At 35.3% G+C, this 21,005-nt stretch overlaps 2 protein-coding genes and 1 long non-coding RNA gene across 3 annotated transcripts; 2 read left to right on the top strand and 1 right to left on the bottom strand.

Moving 5' to 3' along the window:
• The first annotated feature begins 8,254 nt into the window (after positions 1-8,254).
• On the top strand, positions 8,255-11,249 carry LOC110018655 (pentatricopeptide repeat-containing protein At3g57430, chloroplastic-like). The gene is made up of 4 exons (XM_020716026.1): positions 8,255-9,284; positions 9,328-9,667; positions 10,118-10,302; positions 10,592-11,249. The coding sequence occupies exons 1-4, from the start codon at positions 8,404-8,406 to the stop codon at positions 11,196-11,198; spliced, it is 2,013 nt and encodes a 670-aa protein (XP_020571685.1). The 5' UTR covers positions 8,255-8,403; the 3' UTR covers positions 11,199-11,249.
• Positions 11,250-13,872: 2,623 nt separating this feature from the next.
• On the top strand, positions 13,873-15,229 carry LOC110039306. Its single transcript, XR_002295500.1, has 3 exons — positions 13,873-14,569; positions 14,650-14,867; positions 15,002-15,229. It is a non-coding gene; the product is annotated as an uncharacterized LOC110039306 (long non-coding RNA).
• A 5,053-nt stretch (positions 15,230-20,282) lies between these two features.
• LOC110039283 (NDR1/HIN1-like protein 10) lies at positions 20,283-20,999 on the bottom strand. Its single transcript, XM_020744291.1, has one exon. It carries the CDS (start codon positions 20,958-20,960, stop codon positions 20,349-20,351), a length of 612 nt encoding a protein of 203 aa, XP_020599950.1. The 5' UTR covers positions 20,961-20,999; the 3' UTR covers positions 20,283-20,348.
• Positions 21,000-21,005: the final 6 nt, after the last annotated feature.

The raw sequence follows: 21,005 nt of genomic DNA, 5'->3' as shown, positions 1-21,005 counted from the left end.
CTAACATCGATGGCTGCAATTTTCCCCATCTTATATAGACTAATGATTTGTTGGTTTTTGGGAGAGTAATCTTGACTATATAAATAATCAGGCTTTAATCATCCATAAATTTAATTTGGTTGTGATTTATGTGATAATTATTATAAATCTGTTGTTTGTTTTATGAATCAATTGAAACACTTATGCAACAAAAAATTTGTCAAGCTTGTGATTTTTCAACCCAAGTAACTCCCTTGAGTAGATTAAGGGAGCATGGGAGAGAAAATGTGAGAGAGATTGACGAATTCACTTTTTCTTTCCCTGCTCAATTCCTCTTAGTTCAATCTCTCTCGCTACCTTCCTCTATCTCACTATCTCAATATCTTCCTCACTTACTTATCCGGGTGTTACTATTAATTCTTGAAAGCTTAAAGCCTCTAATTTTCCTAAGATATTGGATATAATACAACATTTGTTATCTGATTGGAAAAGTAACTTTTTTCTTTTAAAAGAAGATTCCAATTGATTAAGACTACTATTTGGAGACACATTTGCCTCTTACCTCACTCTTTCTCTTCCCTATCCCTGAAACAATCTCTATCTCGCTTGCTGATTAAGACTACTATTTGGAGACACATTTGCCATTTGTTTAGATTCATTATCATACCTAAAGGCTTGAGTAAGAAGTTCTCTTTCATTTTAACGGCTTTTTCCAGTATAATGGTGTACTAAGAAGAAAATGCATACCATAGCTTACAGCAATTCCACCAACCAAAAAGAGTGCGGCAGATTGGGTCTTCCCAATATTAGCATCATCAACATTATATGCAAATTTAAGATTGTTTGGATGCACAATAATTCTAATTCGAATATTTCTAATTGGTATTTTAATTTTTATGGGTCTCTTTTATTCAAAATGAGATCTAGCATTTCTACATTTTGGAAAGCACTGATGCAAGTGAGACTTAAAATGAGAAGATTTATGATTTTGCATGTTACCTATAATAATAATATTCTTTTCTACTTTGACTCTTGGTTTATTTGCTCCTATCTTCATGAGAGGTTTAATAGACCTTTTTTCAAATGATACCCATGTCTTCTATATACACTAAACTTTCTAAAGTTATTTCCAATCACAATAACTCTTACCAACATATTTATGTTGCACTAGAATACTACACGCAACTCATTTTGCATACCCACATTGGTGATAATAACAAGGTTTGGTCCTAGTGGGTAACAATCTTTGCTCTCATTAACTGGTATACCCTTTTATTTATGAATGTTGTCTCAAAATTAATTGGAATATGTGCATTTGGATCAAAAGCTATTCTCTTATATTTGTTCCAACTGTATGGAAAATCATCATCTATGACATTAAAACTAGTGGAATGCTTATCAACAGAGGAATTATCATGAATTAAATTATGTATTCTGTTGTTATATGATGTAATCTCATAATCACATATTTTTGGAATGCACGTATACTCATGCACTACTTAAACTTTGCATTTCGAATGGAAAATGTATATATGTAGTACATAACTCTTCTGTATTTACATATCTCACATCTAAAATTTCAAATTTACATAACAATTTTGTTGTATTAATATATACATGAAAACACAGATTTATTTTTTAGAAGTGGTGATAGTCATATTACTTTATTTGATCTTAAAAATTTGAGTGATATGTGTGTAAATGGGAAAATTTAATTGTGAGATGTGTAAATACATATGAATTGTGTGTTATGTATGCAAATGCTTCTATTTTTCCTTCTTGGGGGCATTCTTTTTAAAGTTCTTAATCATGCTGATGTTTTTATTTGCAAAATTTCCTTAAAAAATTCCTTTTAGTTGTGCTTATATTTGGATGATGCATGATATCAAGATCTTTAGGAATTCCTTCACTTGTTTTGATTTGCTTTTAAATAACATGCTTTTGACAATCAGATAGAAAATCAACAAAAGGAAATGTAAATTTGAGATACCTGATCAAATATGCACTATTTATAGAACTTGAAGCTCTCTTATTCTTTTTTACTATTTTGTTTTTTTTTTCCATAATACACACTAACCTTTCATGCAAATATATCTACACTTTTGGCTTTGTCATGTCGAGCTATAATGAAATCCAACCGTCAGTTGTCTCAACTAATTATTTGAGTATAGTTTCTTGCTTGCTACCCAAATCTATAAGCTTTTATGTTGGTCCATGTTTTTGTATAAAGTGATGTCCTTTGGGCTTTTGAGTCTATGTTGCCACTAATCGTGAGGTTCCATTTTTTTTGTTTTTTCAAATATGGGTTAGTGTAGGGGTGTAAACGAAAACGAACAGAGCTTGCGTTCGTGTTCGGTTCGTTTGAAATTTAATTTGTTTGAAATAAACTCATGTTGGAAATTGTTCGTGAAGTCAATATTTGTGTTTGTTTCTTAATGAACGAGCCGAACACGAGGTGTTCGAGAACGATGAACCAATTTGACATCATTAATATTAATATATATAAATAATATATTATATCAATTATATAACTTATGTTATATAAATATATAATATCGATATTAGTATATTACTAATATAGTGTATTAATAAATTATTATTATTAATTTATTATATATTATAATTTATAAAATTTAATTTTTTAAAATATCATAAATTTTTTATATATAATTATTTTAAATTATTTTATATTTCGAACAATACATCACTGTTTGTGTTTGGTTCGTTTAACTAACCCAACTAAAAATTTTGTTCATGTTCGTCTCGTTTACTTATCGAACGAATCAAACACGTACTCATTGACGAACCGAACACGAACTGTTCGCGAACAACGAGCTTTTTTGACAGCCCTATGTTGGCGCATCTCTCAAATTGACATCTTTGGAAGGGACTTTTATTTTTGTTGTTATTTTGCACGGTTATGATGTCTCTTTTCCAATCTTTACTGATAAGATATTTTTTTATTATTATTCTATTTTCACAGTATGTGCCTACATGTTCTTATTGTTTTTTACTATTGTTGGCTTTTCTTATTGTTTACAACAGCTTCTTACATGTTTTATTTTGATGAACCACCTTGCTCAATCTTTCCTTGGATATTGCAATTTGTGGTTGCCTATTATGGGTAAACTCAATAGATAAACACTAATCTTCTTCAATTTTTGGGCAAGCAAGTGTGTGGCTTTCTTTAGTATGCCCTTGATAGTCCTAAATGGAGCCATTTTTCATTGAAGCTGGTTTGGATATTCTTTAGCTAATTATTGGATTCATTTCCTCTTTATTTTTATGGATTCATTTTGTACTTTAATTGAAACTAAACCTTTTTGTTCATTAATGAATTGGCTAGTGTGGACCTCCTTTTTCCCAAAAAAAAAAAAGTTACATATTTTTGTATGTAATTCTTATATTTCAAAATTATATTTATAAAGTATAATAATTGCGTAATTATTTTAATTAAATAAGTATTAGTATATTAAAACATATATAAATACCATTCAATTTTGTATTCAAAGCCACTGAAGTCTAATAATGCACACAAAAAAATTCTTAATAAAATTTTACAAATAAACATTGTTCAATCATTCAGAAAGACGATTTCTTAGAAAATCAGAGACTCGTATTTATTGAGTATCCAATGTGGCAAAGCAATGAGAACGTAACAAAAAAATTAACTTCTTATTTCATTTAAATTTTAGAAATATTAAATTTATTTTGAAAATGGTTCAAACTGGAACTAGTGTTTTTGATAATTTGGAACTTTCAATCGACTTACTGGAGGAAGAGCACGTTCATTCGGCTCTCAAATATGAGAAGATTAGGAGGAAAATTATATGGTATCACAATCTACATATAAGTGAAAAGTCATTCAAATGAGGGTATATAGTCCTCAAGAAAGTTGATCCAGTTGCTCACGACCAAATCCTAGGAAAGCTTGACCATACATCGACTAAACCATTTATCATCAGCGAACGTGTGGTCCAGAGTGCATACAAACTACAAACCTCCACTTGGAGTGGAGATGACCTAAAAAATTTTTACCCTTGACATCTATGTAGTTTTATTTTCTTTCATGAGATTTTATAATTCATAGCATGATCAAACATTGATTTTAGTTCGAGAAGACTTTTATAATAAAACTATGCTTCTGGGTGTATGGTAATAATGCATAATACTACTATCACAGTCAAAAAAAAATTTCATAAGCTAAGGGAAGAACTCACCGTAGCTCTGTCCAGATCTTGAGGAAGTGTCGAGAGCACTCTAGAAGTGGAAATAGTTCTCTCAAAGATTTCAATCATTTTGATTAAAAAATTGGAAGGCACACACGAACTCGGGGAACTTGACAAGGGAGGTTAGTCCCTCACAAGGAACGAGCTTCCCACAAATAAATTATAGAAAATAAATAAGCCTTCAAAGATGTCGCGATAATTAACCATCCATTCACTAAAATATTCATACATCTTATAACACTAGAGCAATGTAAAATCCCTCTACTCCTACCCGAAACACATGTCAAGCTCTGACAGTTAGATTCCCTCCTCACTCATGACACAATCCACGATGAGTAGTACATGAGTTGCTCCAGTGGCAAGTCTAGATGATTACCTATGGACTCGTTATTTCACGAAGATGTTGTTCTTTGGAGCATTAATGAAATTGTATAAGGACCTCCATTGAACCTTTGACTCGAGTCTTTTATTTTAAATAAAACGATGTTTTTAGGGTGGAGTCAACTCCTATAAGTAGAAGGCACTGTACAAGAAAAAGGAGGAATATTCTAAGATTCTCACTTTTCCATTAATGATTTTTTTGATAATTCTATGTCTTTCTCAAAGGATTCTTATTTTTTATTTCTTCGTCTGCGTTGTATTTATTGGGCATGGCTCAATGACAAATATAAGTTCAACAGATATATATTGAACAACATATCAACATATTAAGAAAATATTATTAGAATATTTAACCTTAGATAATATTTAAAAAATGGTGAATCAATAGGTGTAAAAATTTATCCTAATTAATTAAAAAAATAAGTAAAATCTTAAAACACATGAATGGGCCATTTACTAGTTGAAGAAAAAAGGACTGGAGTTGGAATATATTTGAGTTGTTTGATTCAGAGTAAAATAAATATAGAATTTTTAGCAATGATCGGTTGTTACAGTGGTGACGACCGAAGTTACATGACTAGTTCACAGCCAGTGGCAACAACGAACCGGCTATGGCAGCCAATGAGGGTTGTCAACCATGAGATGAGCGGAAAAAGGGCAATTCCTAACGTTAGCAGGACCGAACAATGATGAGCAGAGGTAGGATGCAAGCAATGGTGGGTGGCGGGCTACTAGCCTTGCCAACAAGCGTTTTTAAAGTTCGTAAAAAATTAATATCTTTAAATAAATTAAAATTAAATACTATATTAAATTTAAGCTAATTTTTTTTGTCGAACTTTAGAATTTTAAGGTGTTAATTATGCCACTGTTAGTCATAAGCGTCTGCCGTCATCTGCTACCATCGTCGCAATCAGCCACCGTTGCCTGCCACCCACCTGTTGAGGAAAGTGGAGATTGGGTCCACTAAAGTTTTGGTAATAATTAAAGGTGTTAATTATGATATTAATTAGTCTTTCTTAATTATCCTTCTGCCAAAGCTTCTCCAGATTTTACGATTAAAGCCAGGAATATGAAGAAGGGATACTTGCTATTAAGGTTTTCCTTAATGGATCTAAAAGAAGAATTATAAATACATTTGTGTTTATAAGAAGGTGATTAAGCATGCGATTAGCTTATAGAAGAGTTAAATATCGCATACTAGCTGCTCCCTTATCTAGTCATTTGGTGCGAAGCTTACGGGGAAAAAGAGAACTGCTTTTCTTTTGTATTCTTTTTCTTCTCGTGTAGCTCTCGGGTGGCCTCGACTTATAGGGAGAGAGAGAAGGAGGAGGGAGAGATAGAGAGGAGGGAGAGAGAGAATTATTTTATTATAATCGTCGAGGTGATAGACGGGTGTCATCCTCAAAGTAATAAAATCCTCTGCAGCTCCATGGATGTAGGCAATTTGCTAATTCCAGAGAGAGGGGAGGTGCATAAGAAAGATTCTAGCGAGACTTTGGGTTTGAGTTCGGCATTATTTGATGATTCCAGAGGGAGATCACAAGACAGGAACTCAAACAGAAAAAGATCAAAATCAAAGCATGGCCAGAAAGCAACCAACTAAAATTGTGGCAAAACTGGTCACATAAAAAGGAACTACATGAATCCTAAGAAGAAGGAGAATGATAGCGCGAAAATTGTAACTGAAGAAATACATGATACGCTACTGCTAACAGTTCACAGTTTTGTTGATGACTGGATACTGGATTCAGGTGCTTCCTTCCATACATCTACCCATCGTGAGTTAATGTGAAATTATGTTGCAGGTGACTTTGGGAAGGTATATCTGGCTGCTGGAAAAGCTTTGAACATGGTGGGGATGAGAGACGTTGAAATTGCACTCCTTAACAAGAGCAAATAAAATTTGCAAAATATCAGACACATTCCTGAGTTGAAGAAAAATCTTATTTCTATTAAACAACTCAATGAGGGTGGTCATTTAGTAGTGTTCTCAAATAGCACTTGGAAGGTTACCAAAAGAGCACTAGTACTGGCTCGAGGTAAAGAAACTAACACACTATATATAACTACAGGTTTTCTCAACACTATTGGGTACTATAGTTGCAGAGAGCACGATATATTTGTGGGATTACAGGCTTGGTCACATGAGTCAGAGCTATATACAAATCTTGCATGATGAAAGTTTGAGCAAGTGAGAGCTGACCATAAATAATGAGACGAATTCCCTGCTATGGAATCAAACTTGGGAGCTGACAGAACTTCCATTAAGGAAAAAGACATTACACAATAAGTAGGTTTACCAGGTGATAACTGAGTTTGATACCTGTAAGAGGTACATAGCTAGATTTGTTGAAAAAAACTTTCGGCAGAGGCAGTATATTTGTAAGCAGAAACATGAGTAACCCAGGAAAGAGCTTGGATGTACAAAATTATGTTGACGCTGATATGTTGACTAAGGGTATTACTATTAAGAAACTGGAGTTGTGCTCAACTTCAGTTAGTCTTCTAGCCTGAAAACAAGAGCATTGAGTTGCAGACGTGAAAGATATCATGTTTGAGAAAAGAGGACGGTGCAGCTAGTGGGTGATGCAGTCACTGTCAAAGTCTCAAAGTTGGAGAATTCTTCTTCTTCTCGTGTAGCTCTCGAATGGCTCTCGACTTAGAGGGAGAGAGAGAGAGAGAGGATGAGAGAGAAAATATTTTTTCTTGTAATTGTCAAGGTGATCAACGGGTTTAATCCTTGAAGTAGTAAAATCTTCTTCAGCTCCGTGGACGTAGGCAATTTGCCGAACCATGTAAAATCTGTGTGTTCCACTTGTTTCTTTTTTGTGAATTTTCTCGCTTCGTTTTTCACTTTATTGTAGTCGTTTTTCACAACACCACCGATATCTGTCGTCTACTATCTTTTACCCAAATAAATATATTATTTCCATTCAACTTCAAATCAAATAAAAAATATAAAGCCCTACATTTATTTGACAGTGAACAAAACAAAATAAAAGTATTTCAAATATATTACAATCATAGATTTTTTACATTTTATTTCATTTTTAGCAAACCAAACAACATTATTTTTTAGAGCATTTTAAGACTTAAGGACAAGTCTGATAGTGGATTTAGATTATAAAGCATGATTTAACTTGGATTTAACTTATATTTTGTGAGATGATCGATTCGAACAAAATAAAACCCCTTATTTTATAAATTCGGTTTTCACATTCGGTCGTAAATCTCAAATTTATTAAGATAGTACTGAATTGTTTCACGAATTTATTTTAACATGTTATATTTAATCTTATATATAATAATATATGGATACAACAGTGTAAGATACAATTATACAACAAATCTACCACACATATACATACATACATACATTCATACATTCATACATACATACATACATATATATATATATATGTATGTATGTATGTATGTATGTATGTATGTATGTATGTATGTATGTATGTAGATATGTAGATATATATATATATATATTCAGTCTTAAAAAGTTTGCAATGTCTTGAAAAGTTTGCAATGCCTGATAATAATAATCAGTCATGCCTAGCATATATATATATATATATATATATATATATATATAGAGAGAGAGAGAGAGAGAGAGAGAGAGAGAGGCGCGTGCGCGCACACCACCTCCAATTTCATCAGCCTCAGCCTTAGCCTTAGCCATGCACCTCAGCCTTAGCAATGCTCCTACAATTCACACATCCAACATAAGAGAACAAAAAATGCATTCGAGATCTGAGCCCAAGCTTTTGACCGAAAACCTGTCTTCCAATTCCACCACGCTGCCATGGTCTTATCGTCCCTCTTCCGAGCTGTGGCAGATACGAAGAACATCTCAAGAGGAAAGATTGTTCACAGCAAGATAATAGTCTCCTCTCTGCTCCCAGATGTCATCACGAGCAACCATTTGATGTCTATGTACGAAAAATTTGGGCTTTTGGATGATGCCGGCTTGGTGTTAGACCGAATGCGTAACCCGAACGTCGTCTCTTGGACTATACTTATAAACGCTCATTCCAAAATAGGCTCTGCAAAGGAAGCAATCGAGTGCTTCAGATTAATGGTTTCGAGAGGTTTCCAACCCAATGAGATCACTTATGTGAGCGTTACATCCGCTTGTGCAAAGCTTAGAGCTGTGAAGGCAAGCAAGGAGATTCATGGGAGGGTTTACAGGTTTGAAAATGTCATCTCAAATAGATTTGTGAGCAATTCATTGGTGAATTTGTGTTCAAAATGTGGTTTTGTTTGTTCAGCCCGGAAGGTGTTCGATCAGATTTCGCAGCCAAATTTATCATGGAGCTCCATGATTTCTGGCCATTCTCAATTTGGAGAGCATGGAGAGGCTTTGAGGATATGGTTAAGGGCTCGAAAATATTTTCTGGTGCTTAATGAGTTTGTGCTGTCCGCTGTGTTAAGTGCTTGTTCTGGACTGGAAGATTTAAAGGTGGCGAAGCAAGTCCACTGTTTTTCCCTCAAAAATGGTCTTTTGTCGGATTCCTTTGTGGAAGCTGGAACTATTGAAATGTATGTGAATTCCGGTGATCTGGAATCATCTTGTATTGCATTCTCAGATATAGAAGAACCCGAGTTGGCTTCTTGGGCTGCAATTATCAAAGGATATGCTTTAGAAGGCCACGGAGAGAAAGCAATGTGTTTCTTTCAGAAGCTGTAATCTACGGACTTGAGACCCAACGACGATAATAGTCTCCTCTCTGCTCCCAGATGTCATCACAAGCAACCATTTGATGTCTATCTACGAAAAATTTGTGCTTTTGGATGATGCCCGCTTGGTGTTCGACCGAATGCCTAACCGGAACGTCGTCTCTTGGATTATACTTATAAACGCTCATTCCAAAATAGGCTCTGCAAAGGAAGCAATCGAGTGCTTCAGATTAATGGTTTCGAGTGGTTTCCAACCCAATGAGATCACTTATGTGAGCGTTACATCCGCTTGTGCAAAGCTTAGAGCTGTGAAGGCAACCAAGGAGATTCATGGGAGGGTTTACAGGTTTGAAAATGTCATCTCAAATAGATTTGTGAGCAATTCAGTGGTGAGTTCGTATTCAAAATGTGGTTTTGTTTGTTCAGCCCGGAAGGTGTTCGATCAGATTTCGCAGCCAAATTTAGTTTCATGAAGCTCCATGATTTCTGGCTATTCTCAATTTGGAGAGCATGGAGAGGCTTTGAGAATATGGTTAAGGGCTCGAAAAAATTTTCTGGTGTTTAATGACGTGCTGTCCACTGTGTTAAGTGCGTGTTCTGGACTGGAAGATTTGAAGGTGGCTAAGCAAGTCCATTGTCTTTCCCTCAAAAATGGTCTTTTGTTGGATTCCTTTGTTGAAGCCGGAACTATTGAAATGTATGTGAATTCCGGTGATCTGGAATCATCTTGTATTGCATTCTCAGATATAGAAGAACCCGAGTTGGCTTCTTGGGCTGCAATTATCAAAGGATATGATTTAGAGGAGAGAAAGCAATGTGGTTCTTTCAGAAGCTGAAATCTACGGACTAGACCCAACGAGTATGTTCTCCCATCCATTCTGGTTGGTTGCTCCATTTCCCATTTAGTTGAAGAAGGGCTGCAGATCCATTCCCTTATAATAAAGTTAGGATATCAGATGTCTTCTTTTGTTGGCAACACAATTATGGATTTCCATGCAAAATGTGGAATGCTTAGAGAATCATTACGAGCAAGATATCATATCATGGAATGCTATTTTTGCTGCATTTATCAGACATGGTGATCTTAGTGGAGCTGCAAATTTTTTGAAGGAAATGTTATTTCAATCCAAAATCCAAAGAGCTAAATATATGCACTTACTCAAGTCTTCTTAGCCTCTGTGCTGAGCTTCCTGCTATGGAGTGGGGCCTCGAGACACATTGTTGTATGCTTAAACTTCTTTTTGATGCCAATGTTGTTGTCAGAAGCGCTGTGATTGACATGTATGCAAAGTGCGGATAGCTGAACTATGCTCTCGGGTTTTTAGCAGGATGCCTTCAGTAAACTTGGTCTCTTGGAACAGTATGGTTGTTGGTTATGCTCAGCATGGATTTGGCATGAATGCTCTAGAAATGTTTGATAGAATGGAAGAAGAAGGCATTCTCCCAAATGAGATTACATACATTGGAATCCTTTCTGCTTGTGCCCGTGCTGGTCTTGTTGACCGAGGAGAGATCCTTTTTCAACTTATGAAAATCAAAGGGATAATTCCGAGGATTGAGCACTATGCATGCATGGTTGATCTTTTTGCTCGAGCTGGGCAGACTAAAAGGGCCTACAAATTCATCAAAAGCATGCCCATGGAAGCAAATACTGTAATTTGGCGCAGTCTTTTGGCTGGCTGTAAGACCCATGGGGATTTGAACGTAGGAAAGCTTGCAGCAAAATATATTCTCAAGGATGATTGTCATGATATTTCAGCTCGTGCCCTATCTTCTGCTCTATATGCAGATGCTGGTTTGTGGGATAGGAGGTCTAAAGTTAGAAGCTTGCCAAAGAGGGAAGCTGAGAAGGTTCCAGGGAGAAGTTGGATTAAGGTGAAGGGTAGAATTCCTCTCCTGGATGATAGTGTAGGGATATAAGATGGGAATTTACCTGTATGCTACCCTGTTCTTATGTATTTACACAGCCAACACTCAAAATTTGTTATTTACACTTATTGCACTTAAGTGTCATAAACTTATGCATGAGAAGGTATATTTCATTTTTAAAAGGATAGTATAGTAATATTTTTGATGTGATGTTAAAAGGTTGATTGGTATGCTGTAAATATGAATGTCTAGGTATTAGATATGTAAATACTTGAGAATTGTGTGGTATGTATGTAAAGAATAATTACAGTATGTTTTAGTCATTGGATTATTAACTCTGTACTTTCCAAAGTTGGAATTCATTAGGTGATGAATGGCAGTAATTTATCAGTGAAAATTTCTGATGATAATGATGAGGGTACAAATTTGATTTGGAAAGAGAAGGAGCTTCTTCTAACAAACATTGCTTATGAAAAGGAAACAAATTTGATTTGGAAATCCAAGTTGGAGACTATACTACATACAATTTCTTAAGGATTTTTTATTGGAACCAAACCACTCAAGTGTACATAAGCACCACAGGAGCCAAAACGCAACGGCGAAATATTTTTTCTGCTTATCCTCAGCTCTGGCAAACAGCATCTTTACCTCCGAAAGAAAACTCCGTATTAGGTCAACTCATTCCTATTTCTCTTATGTATATTCATGGGAATATTTGTCATTTTTAATTTCCTATGTGTTTTTTTTTTTTTGAAGTATAGAAAGCTATCTTAAATATTTAATTATTGAAAAATAGGGCCTAATCATTGATTGTAGACAGGAGGCTTCACTTGATAAAAAATAGGGGAGCTTTGGCAGTGATTTGTATAAATTTTGAATAAATAATTGGTGGCATGCTTGGTTTTACTATGAAATCCATATGGTGGGAATATCTTAGCATTAATATCAACCACAATCAACAACAATCTTTTTTTTATTATTATTGTGAATAATAAATGATGTTTGCCCACCATTGAAACAACAACTAACTATTGTATTCAACTTATTTAAACTATTCTTATTATTAATACTAACAATCATGGCTTGTGGAAATATAACAGTTTATTCTCTAGCAGCCTTGTTTATTCTTATTCTTATGAGAATGTTCCTTAGGTGGATTTGTGCATAACTGGTTTGATTTAAAACCCGCTCCTTTAAGTATACTATCACGGCTTGGAAAATTATGATTGGTAGATTGAAAACTAAAGATGTTATTTCATTTAGAGGCTATGGTGGTTGTTTTTTTTTTTTTTCTTGCAACCAACATGAATCACAGTCTTATCTTTTCTTTGAATGCCCTTTATTATTCCCCCTTATCAAGCAATTCATTCCCAATATTTTGATGTTAGTTGCAAACTTAGCCAAATTCTTGTGTACTTTAACTCCTTCACCTGCACTTTGACTATCCTTACTTGTTGATATCCTTACTTCTCTTATGTATATTCATGGGAATATTTGTCATTTTAATTTCCTATGTCTTTTTTTTTTGAAGTATAGAAAGCTTTCTTAAATATTTAATTATTGAAAAATAGGGCCTAATCATTGCTTGTTGACAGGAGGCTTCACTTGATAAAAAATAGGGGAGCTTTGGCAGTGATTTGTATAAATTTTGAATAAATAATTGGTGGCATGCTTGGTTTTACTATGAAATCCATATGGTGGGAATATCTTAGCATTATTATCAACCACATTCAACAACAATCTTTTTTTTTTTTTTTTGTAAATAATAAATGATGCTTGCCCACCATGTGCCCACCATTGAAACAACAACTAACTATTGTATTCAACTTATTTAAACTATTCTTATTATTAATACTAACAATCATGGCTTGTGGAAATATAACAGTTTATTCTCTAGCAGCCTTGTTTATTCTTATTCTTATGAGAATGTTCCTTAGGTGGATTGGTGCATAACTGGTTTGATTTAAAAGCCGCTCCTTTAAGTATACTATCACGGCTTGGAAAATTATGATTGGTAGATTGAAAACTAAAGATGTTATTTCATTTAGAGGCTTACATTTTAATGCTATTTGTTTTTTTTTTTTTTGTTGCAACCAACATGAATCACAATCTTATCTTTTCTTTGAATGCCCTTTATTATTCCCCCTTATCAAGCAATTCATTCCCAATATTTTGATGTTAGTTGCAAACTTTGCCAAATTCTTGTGCACTTTAACTCCTTCACCTGCACTTTGACTAGGAAAATTTTCCTGCTTGCTATCCATGTTACAGCTCACTATCTCTACTTGGAAAGGAATATTAGAACTTTTAACAATGCTAGCAACACTAGTAATATTCTTTTTAACAAAATTTCATATCTTTTTAGACAAATAAGCAAAAAGTGAAAAAATAATGGCGAGCTTTCCCTGATTATTGATGATTTTACTTTAAATGAGCAATATTTGCCCAGTTTTTACTGGTGGGTGGAAAATGAATTTAACTCTGTGATGGGCTTAATTTCTTTGATTCCTTATCTTAGACACTACTCTACTACTAGTGGCCCCAAACCATTCCCATCATTACCGCAATGAATGGCATCGAGATATGCAGCAACAACAACTCTAGAAACCTCTATCACCTCCTATATATTATCTGTACTGTTTTTCCAACCAGATACACAATAGATGAAATGCTCTTTTCCTAATTCTCTTCTTTTCTGTTATGTGCCATGAGCTTCCATGTTGACATGGTATAAGAGCTTTTCTTCCTCATTGTAGTTTTTCAGCTTCAGCTTGCAGGCTCCATCATTAAGGTTGCAGAGCTGTTCGTGGGAAAGAAGGAAATGAACTTCAATATGGTAAGCCACATTGATTATCATTAAGTCTCCCCTCCCTCGAGGAATTGAAGAATTGGTAATGTCTAATTGTCAACCTTCTCTTATACGCACACAATCCACACTAATACCTCCCTCTCTCAAGTTACTCACCTCTCTTCTGAAACAATGTTCCCAAAACCTTCTTACCTCAGCTACATATCACATTTGGAGATCTCGCATCCTTGTATTTTCACGGCAAATGGGTTTGTCAGCTTCCTTGATGGCAGCAATCAATGTCCCCCAAGTTCGCAAGAGAATGTAAGCCGAAACCCCATATTCCAAATGTGGACACTTATTGATCAAAATCTAACTGCAACCCTATACTCACGATTTCACCAATGGTCCTTCCTCATATTTTTCACCCTAATACTATGACAGAGATTTAGGCAACCTTAGAGCGTAGATTACAACCTATAAACAGATCCAGGGCGATTCAATTAAAAAACAAACTTCATCACATATCAATGAAGGATCAAAATATGGCACTTCAAACATCTTGTGGACGCAACACTTCACTCACCAGGGGAAGAGGACGAAATCAGAGGAGGATACTCGGGTGGATCAGGAGGTAGAAGGTCATCAACACGATCCAATAGAACATTTCAAATTTGCCATAAAGTTTGTCACTCAGCATCCATTTGTTGGCAGGGGCAACTTTGAATGCACACCAACAAGTCTAGCACAAGCCCTCAATGCCACCTCAAGGAGTGGGTCTTAGATTCTGGTGCCACAGCCCACTTCACTTTGGAACTCTGTCAACTTCAACAAGCTACACCATACCATGGAAACTGAGCAAGTTATGGTTGGAAATTGACAGGTGGTTCGATTTCAGCACAAGGGCAATGGCATTCTTCCTACCCCCACTCGTAAGCTCAAATTTTCTCAAATTCACCACACTCATTTACTATCTCATAACCTCTTATCCATTCACAACTAACCAAGGATAATAATGTCATTATGTCTTTTGATCCTTATGTTTTTTTTTATTTCTGATCCACAGACTCAACAAATACCTTTAAAGGGTCCCAGTTCTAGAGGACTCTACTCCATTCCATCCTGTACTTCTCAACCACAAGCTTTTACTTTTTCTTTATCAAACATTAAGAAGGCTGATCTATGGCATCGGTGTTTGGAACACCCCCATTCTGACCTCATGACGGACCTCTCCAAATGCCACTCACTCATCATACCATCGGTCCAACCTCCCGCTATATCTGCAATCTTACCAAGAGCCACATACAACCATTTGTATCTAGTATAAGAGATATATATATATATATATATATATATATATATATATATAAACTATTAGAATTTATCCAGAGTGATGTATCCCCAATTATCTCTTATCAATGTTTTAGATACCACATTGCCTTTAATGATGAGTTCTCTAAGTTTTGTTGGGTTTTTCCTAGCATACTAAATCTGAAACCACCACACACTTATCTATAAATTTCATTAAATTGTTCCAATACCAATTTAATACTAAATCAAAGTTCTACATTCTGATGGTGGCAAAGAATATAATAACAATCCCCTAAACTCTTTTCTTAATGACCATGGCATCCTACATCAATATTGATGCCCTTACACAACAATGCAAAATGGTGTGTTTAACGCAAACACGGGCACATCATCAAAACAACTAGAGCTTTATTACACCAAGCAAACCTTCCCTACAAATTTTGGACAAATGGCATACAAACTGTGGTTCGTCTCATTAACTGCATGTCCACCAGAACCACCAATAATATATCAGCTTATGAACATCTTCACCTTTCCCCGCCATCATACACCCACCTTCAAGTTTTTGGCTGCACATGCTACCCATGGATGAAACCCCAAACCTCACATAAATTGGAACCTCGATTGGTTAAATGTATATCCCAAGGCTACTCACTCCAACATAAAGGATAAAAATGCTTCAATCCTATTACAAACAAAATCATTGTGTCAAGCCTTGTTTTTGATGAGCACTCATTCCCGTCTCCTTCCAAACCGGAAGTATCTCCGTCCTCTCAAAACTCCACTCCAACTCATATCCCAGTATTCCTCTTACAACCTACAACTTACTTATCTTCTCCTATCCAAACTACTCCACTCCCTCAATCACTTCCTTCCTATTCATCTCCACTAAAACCAATTACTACCTCCTCTACATCACCTACTTCTACGGCACAACAGGAACCTACTCAGCCCAATCAGCCACAACATCCTATGCTGACTCACTCCTAAACCGGCAAACTCAAACCAATCCAAAAAGTGAACCTGCTTCATCAAACCTAACCATTTTCTGACCCCATTTCCTACAAACAAGCCCCCAAACACTCTTATTGGTGCCATGCTATGCAAGAAGAATTCAACGCCCTTCAGTGACAAGGGACATGGGTCTTGATCCGCCCTCACCAAATCAAACCATTCTTGGGTCGCGCTGGACATATGCAACCAAACTTAACTCAGAAGTCAAAGTTATGAGATATAAGGCAAGACTGGTTGACCATGGTAACGGACAAGAATTTGGCATTAACTATCATGAAACGCTTAGCTCCATGGCAAAAATTTCAACCATACGCCTTCTTCTTACAATTGCTCTCCACCATAACTGGAAAATACTACAATTTGACATTGGAATGACACATTACAGGAGACCGACTATATGAAACAACCACCGGGGTTTATTGATCCACACTTTCCTAAACATGTTTTTCTAATCAAGAAATCACTATATGGTATAAAACAGGCTCTCTGTCAATGGTTTGTTACATTCTGCGCATTCTTCATGGCACAAGGTTTTCAGACCAGCAAAGTCGATACTTCCATGTTGCTATACCATCAGGACATGTGCGCACTTTGTTCTTATATGTGTTGATGATCTCCTTATCACTGGCAACAATACAGAGCCATATCTCAGCTTACCCGTGACATGGCTTCCTATTTTCAACTCAAAAATCTCAGTCCAATAGACTAACTTCTGGGAATCGAATTCCATCGCTCCAGCCAACATTACTTCCTCTCAAGAGAGGTACACACTTCAACTTTTTCATAATGCAGGCTTATAGGAATGCAAACCGGTCTGCACACCCATGCAACTCAAGCAAAGCAACACCAACAGCAACCCGGGGTCTCTTCTTTCCACAGTCCCAGACTCTACAAGCAACTAATGGGATCGCTTCAGTACGTAACAATCACTCAGCCCCTCTGACCGAAAATCCACAATTGGTGTATGTTCATTTCTAGGTGATACTCTTATTTCCTGGACAGTGAAGAAACAATCTACTGTTGCACGGTCCTCCACTGAGGTTGAATACCATGCTTTGACAACTGCTACTACCGGCATCATGTGGCTACGGAGACTCATTGCTGACTTTGAAAACCACTTATCATAGCCGACACGTCTCTACTGCGACAACATCTCATCTCCCTGGCCAACAATCCGATCTTTCATCCAAAACTAAAGCATATTGAGATAGATCATCAGTTCTTTCGTGACCACATTAACCTCAAAAACATTCAACTGGAACACATTCCAATCGACAGACCTACTTGTTGATATCCTTACAAAAGCTCTACTAAAATCTCAATTCCGTGATCTTCGCAACAAGCTGACTGCCCTCGTAAGAGCTATCAGCTTGCAGGAGGGTATTAGACACTACTCTACAACTAGTGGTCCCCAAACCATTCCCAATCATTACCACAATCGAAAGGCAGGGAAATATGCAGCAGCAGCAACTCTAGAAACCTCTATACACCTATATATATCTGTACCGTTTACATTCCAGGTACACAATAGATGAAATGCTCTTTTCCTAATTCGCTTGCTATCCTAATGTGTGATGAAACGAAGGCATTCTCTACATGTCTGTCCCTTTTATTGTTAATGCAGTTTTTTCATATAAATTTACATTTCTTGCCAAAAAAATCTATCATATTGAATTTTAGCCTGATTTTTAATAATAATAATGAAAGAAAAATGTTCGAAGTTGTTGAATTAATCAATGAAAAGTATTTATTCATCAAGGATGTTTATTGCTTGATATGTGGATATCTTGTGATCCGGTTGAGATGTTGGCCCTTGATTTAGTGTTCTTCATAAGAATGCATTCTTTTATATTAGATTTTTAGGATCAGTTCAATGAAAGAAAATTTTTAGTAAGATTTACATACAAACCGCCAAATTTCTATGTATTTACATATCTAAAAACTAAAATGCAATTTTAACATATATATATATATATACATACATACATATATACAACCTTATTTATAAATGTAAAAGATGCATTTCACTTTTAAAATGTTAAAATAATAGTATGTTTATGTTATTTGAAAGATTTGGTTGGTTAAATTGAAAAAGTGAAGTTTGTGTTTGATATGTAAATACATAGGAATTGGTTGGTATGTATGTAAATGCCCTAAATATTTAAGATTCAAAAGTTCTTACTGAGATGTGATTAAGGGTCCGTTTGGGGCATTTTTGCCTATTTGGATAAATTGTTTGTTTTTTGGCAGATTTTCCAAAAAATTGCAGCTAAAATCAGTGTTTTTTGTACTGCATTAGCTAGGTGCGATGACAATTTTCTAGCTGTGGTATGACTTTAAAAAAAAATTGTCATCTCTATCACAAATTTTTCGCTACATCAAATTATTCTTCAACAATTTCACCGTTGCTGCTTAATAAGCTATAACTGCCCAAACAGACCCTAGGTGGTCAATCGTGATGTATTATGGGGCTTTCAAGTATCAATCATTAAAAATTTTAAATATAACATTTTGACCATCTAAATTTAAAATTCACATTTTAAGCACTCACAAATTTAATTTTTTCAAAAGAGTTGTGATCAATCCATCATTTTAAAAATTTTGAGTGGTCTATACGTAAAAATCCCTATTATTAAATTATTTAAATGATATAATATTTCTATAATGATGGTTAATTAGTGATAATATATTTATTTTTGTCATAAACTACTTTGATTTGTATAATGATGGTTAATTAGTGATAATATATATTTTTTTGTCATATAGAAATATTATATTTTTATTGTTGAATGCTTTACTTTATCGTTGTATTATAGATATTCTTATTATTTAATTTTTTTTGTAACTTTATCATTGTAACATTAATAGAGGCTTATTTTATGTCTTAAACTCTGATTTGTTAAGAAATATGAGTTCAAGAACTACCATAACCTCTAAAGTCATATACTACAACTATCATTTATAATGTTTTATTTTTACATAATGATGAGAAACCAACTATCGGGGAAGCTTTATAGGTGCCCCAAAAATAGATCATAAGAGGATAAGACTTATTTAGATGGGGTGATGAGTTCAAGAAGTACACTTCAGATAGTGCCTATGTGTATAGAGTAGCTTTAGAAAGAAAGTTTTCATGTGGACTTGATCTTTTGGACATTAAGAGTAATATTATTGATCATATTACTTGTTATTATAATTTTAATTTTTGTGATATTTATTGTTATGTGATGTATAACTGTTAATGTAATATTTTGGACTTGTAACTTTTTAAGAAAATTTTAAATTCATTTATGTTATTATGTGTTAATTATGAAATGATTAGCTTACAATAACACATATATGTTAGAGCAATATGATCTTTATTCAAGAACCAATGCTTTACAGCATCAGCAGCTGATGTGAAGTTCAACTAAACATACAAACACAACTTCACTTACAACAGCTAGCTGTTGCACAACTGTTTCTTCTAACAGTTGTAGTTACTCCAAACATACCTTTAGAGTGGACAAATTAATTGAGTGAGAGGCTCCTTGGCGTAAATGAAGAAGAAGCACAACATAGAAAAAGTTTTCTTCCAATCATTTAACCCACTAGTGTGAGATCCCAATTTTTTGGTACCTAATTTAATTTCCTTAGGAAATTAGATAGTGGTCCGATAGTTGGCCATTTTTTCTTGCACTGAAAAATCAAATACTTAAATGCATAAAGTTAATTTACTTTAAAATAGTTTTAATAAATATAACTCTTTTCTATTAAATTTAAACAACGATAACTCATGCTTAGTTTGCTTTCTTTATTGCTTCCCTTGAGTTTGAACTTCATAGATCTATATATATATATATATATATATATATATTATGTTCATCATCCGGACATGTAGACAACGAATATATCACACCACACCACACTGTATGTTTGAAAACCTGATGTGATCTACATTACCGACTACATGTCCAACTTACAAGACGTAATATTTTCTAGTTGCATAGCTCGATGGTTACAATTGTCAAGTAGTGTAAACATCACACATACAATTCATCCCAAAATTAGCATCACCAAATCCATACTAATAATCATAAATTGCAGTATTACGCTATAATCATTAATACAAAAAAAGAAAAAAATAAAATAAAATTCATCCACAAAATATAAAATTTGTATAGAACCAAAACCCTACAATCAGTCAAGGAAACTTCAGCCTTCCCCAACGGCAACCTCAACGGGCAAAACGCCTTCAATACATAACTCCTGGTCACCGCCGACCGGAACTTGTACCTCACCTGGCCGAAAATCCACAACCCCACCGGAAAAACTCCGGCAGCGTTATCCCTCTCGAACTCGCCGCCGCCACCAATACCAATCGTCGACCGTCCGTCTAGCTCCGCCGCAACATCCGTCGTCTCCTTCCTTCCCTGGTAAAACACCGGCAGACCCTTCCACGCAATTCGCATCCCATCGTAGTCGGCTTGAGCTTCAAGCCAGTCGTAGTAGATGCCGGCCCGTTTGTTAGGGTTTCGGAATGTGAGATTGGTCGAGAGATCGAATGAAAGTGATCGGATGGAGGTGGAGGAGGATGTGAGGTTGAAACGACTGAGGGAAGCGGATGTTACAGCGATTCGCATCCTCTGAGGGCGGAATATGAGCCAGAGTATGACGATTGCGAGAACGAAGGCGACGCACAAGTCGATGAACGCGCGCATGGTAATGGTGAGGAGGCGGCGAAAATGGTCGTATGGCGGCGGCGG

Source organism: Phalaenopsis equestris, unplaced genomic scaffold (assembly GCF_001263595.1).
Source record: "Phalaenopsis equestris unplaced genomic scaffold, ASM126359v1 Scaffold000002, whole genome shotgun sequence".
NCBI lineage: Eukaryota > Viridiplantae > Streptophyta > Magnoliopsida > Asparagales > Orchidaceae > Phalaenopsis > Phalaenopsis equestris.
This window is presented reverse-complemented; position numbering and strand designations above follow the sequence as displayed.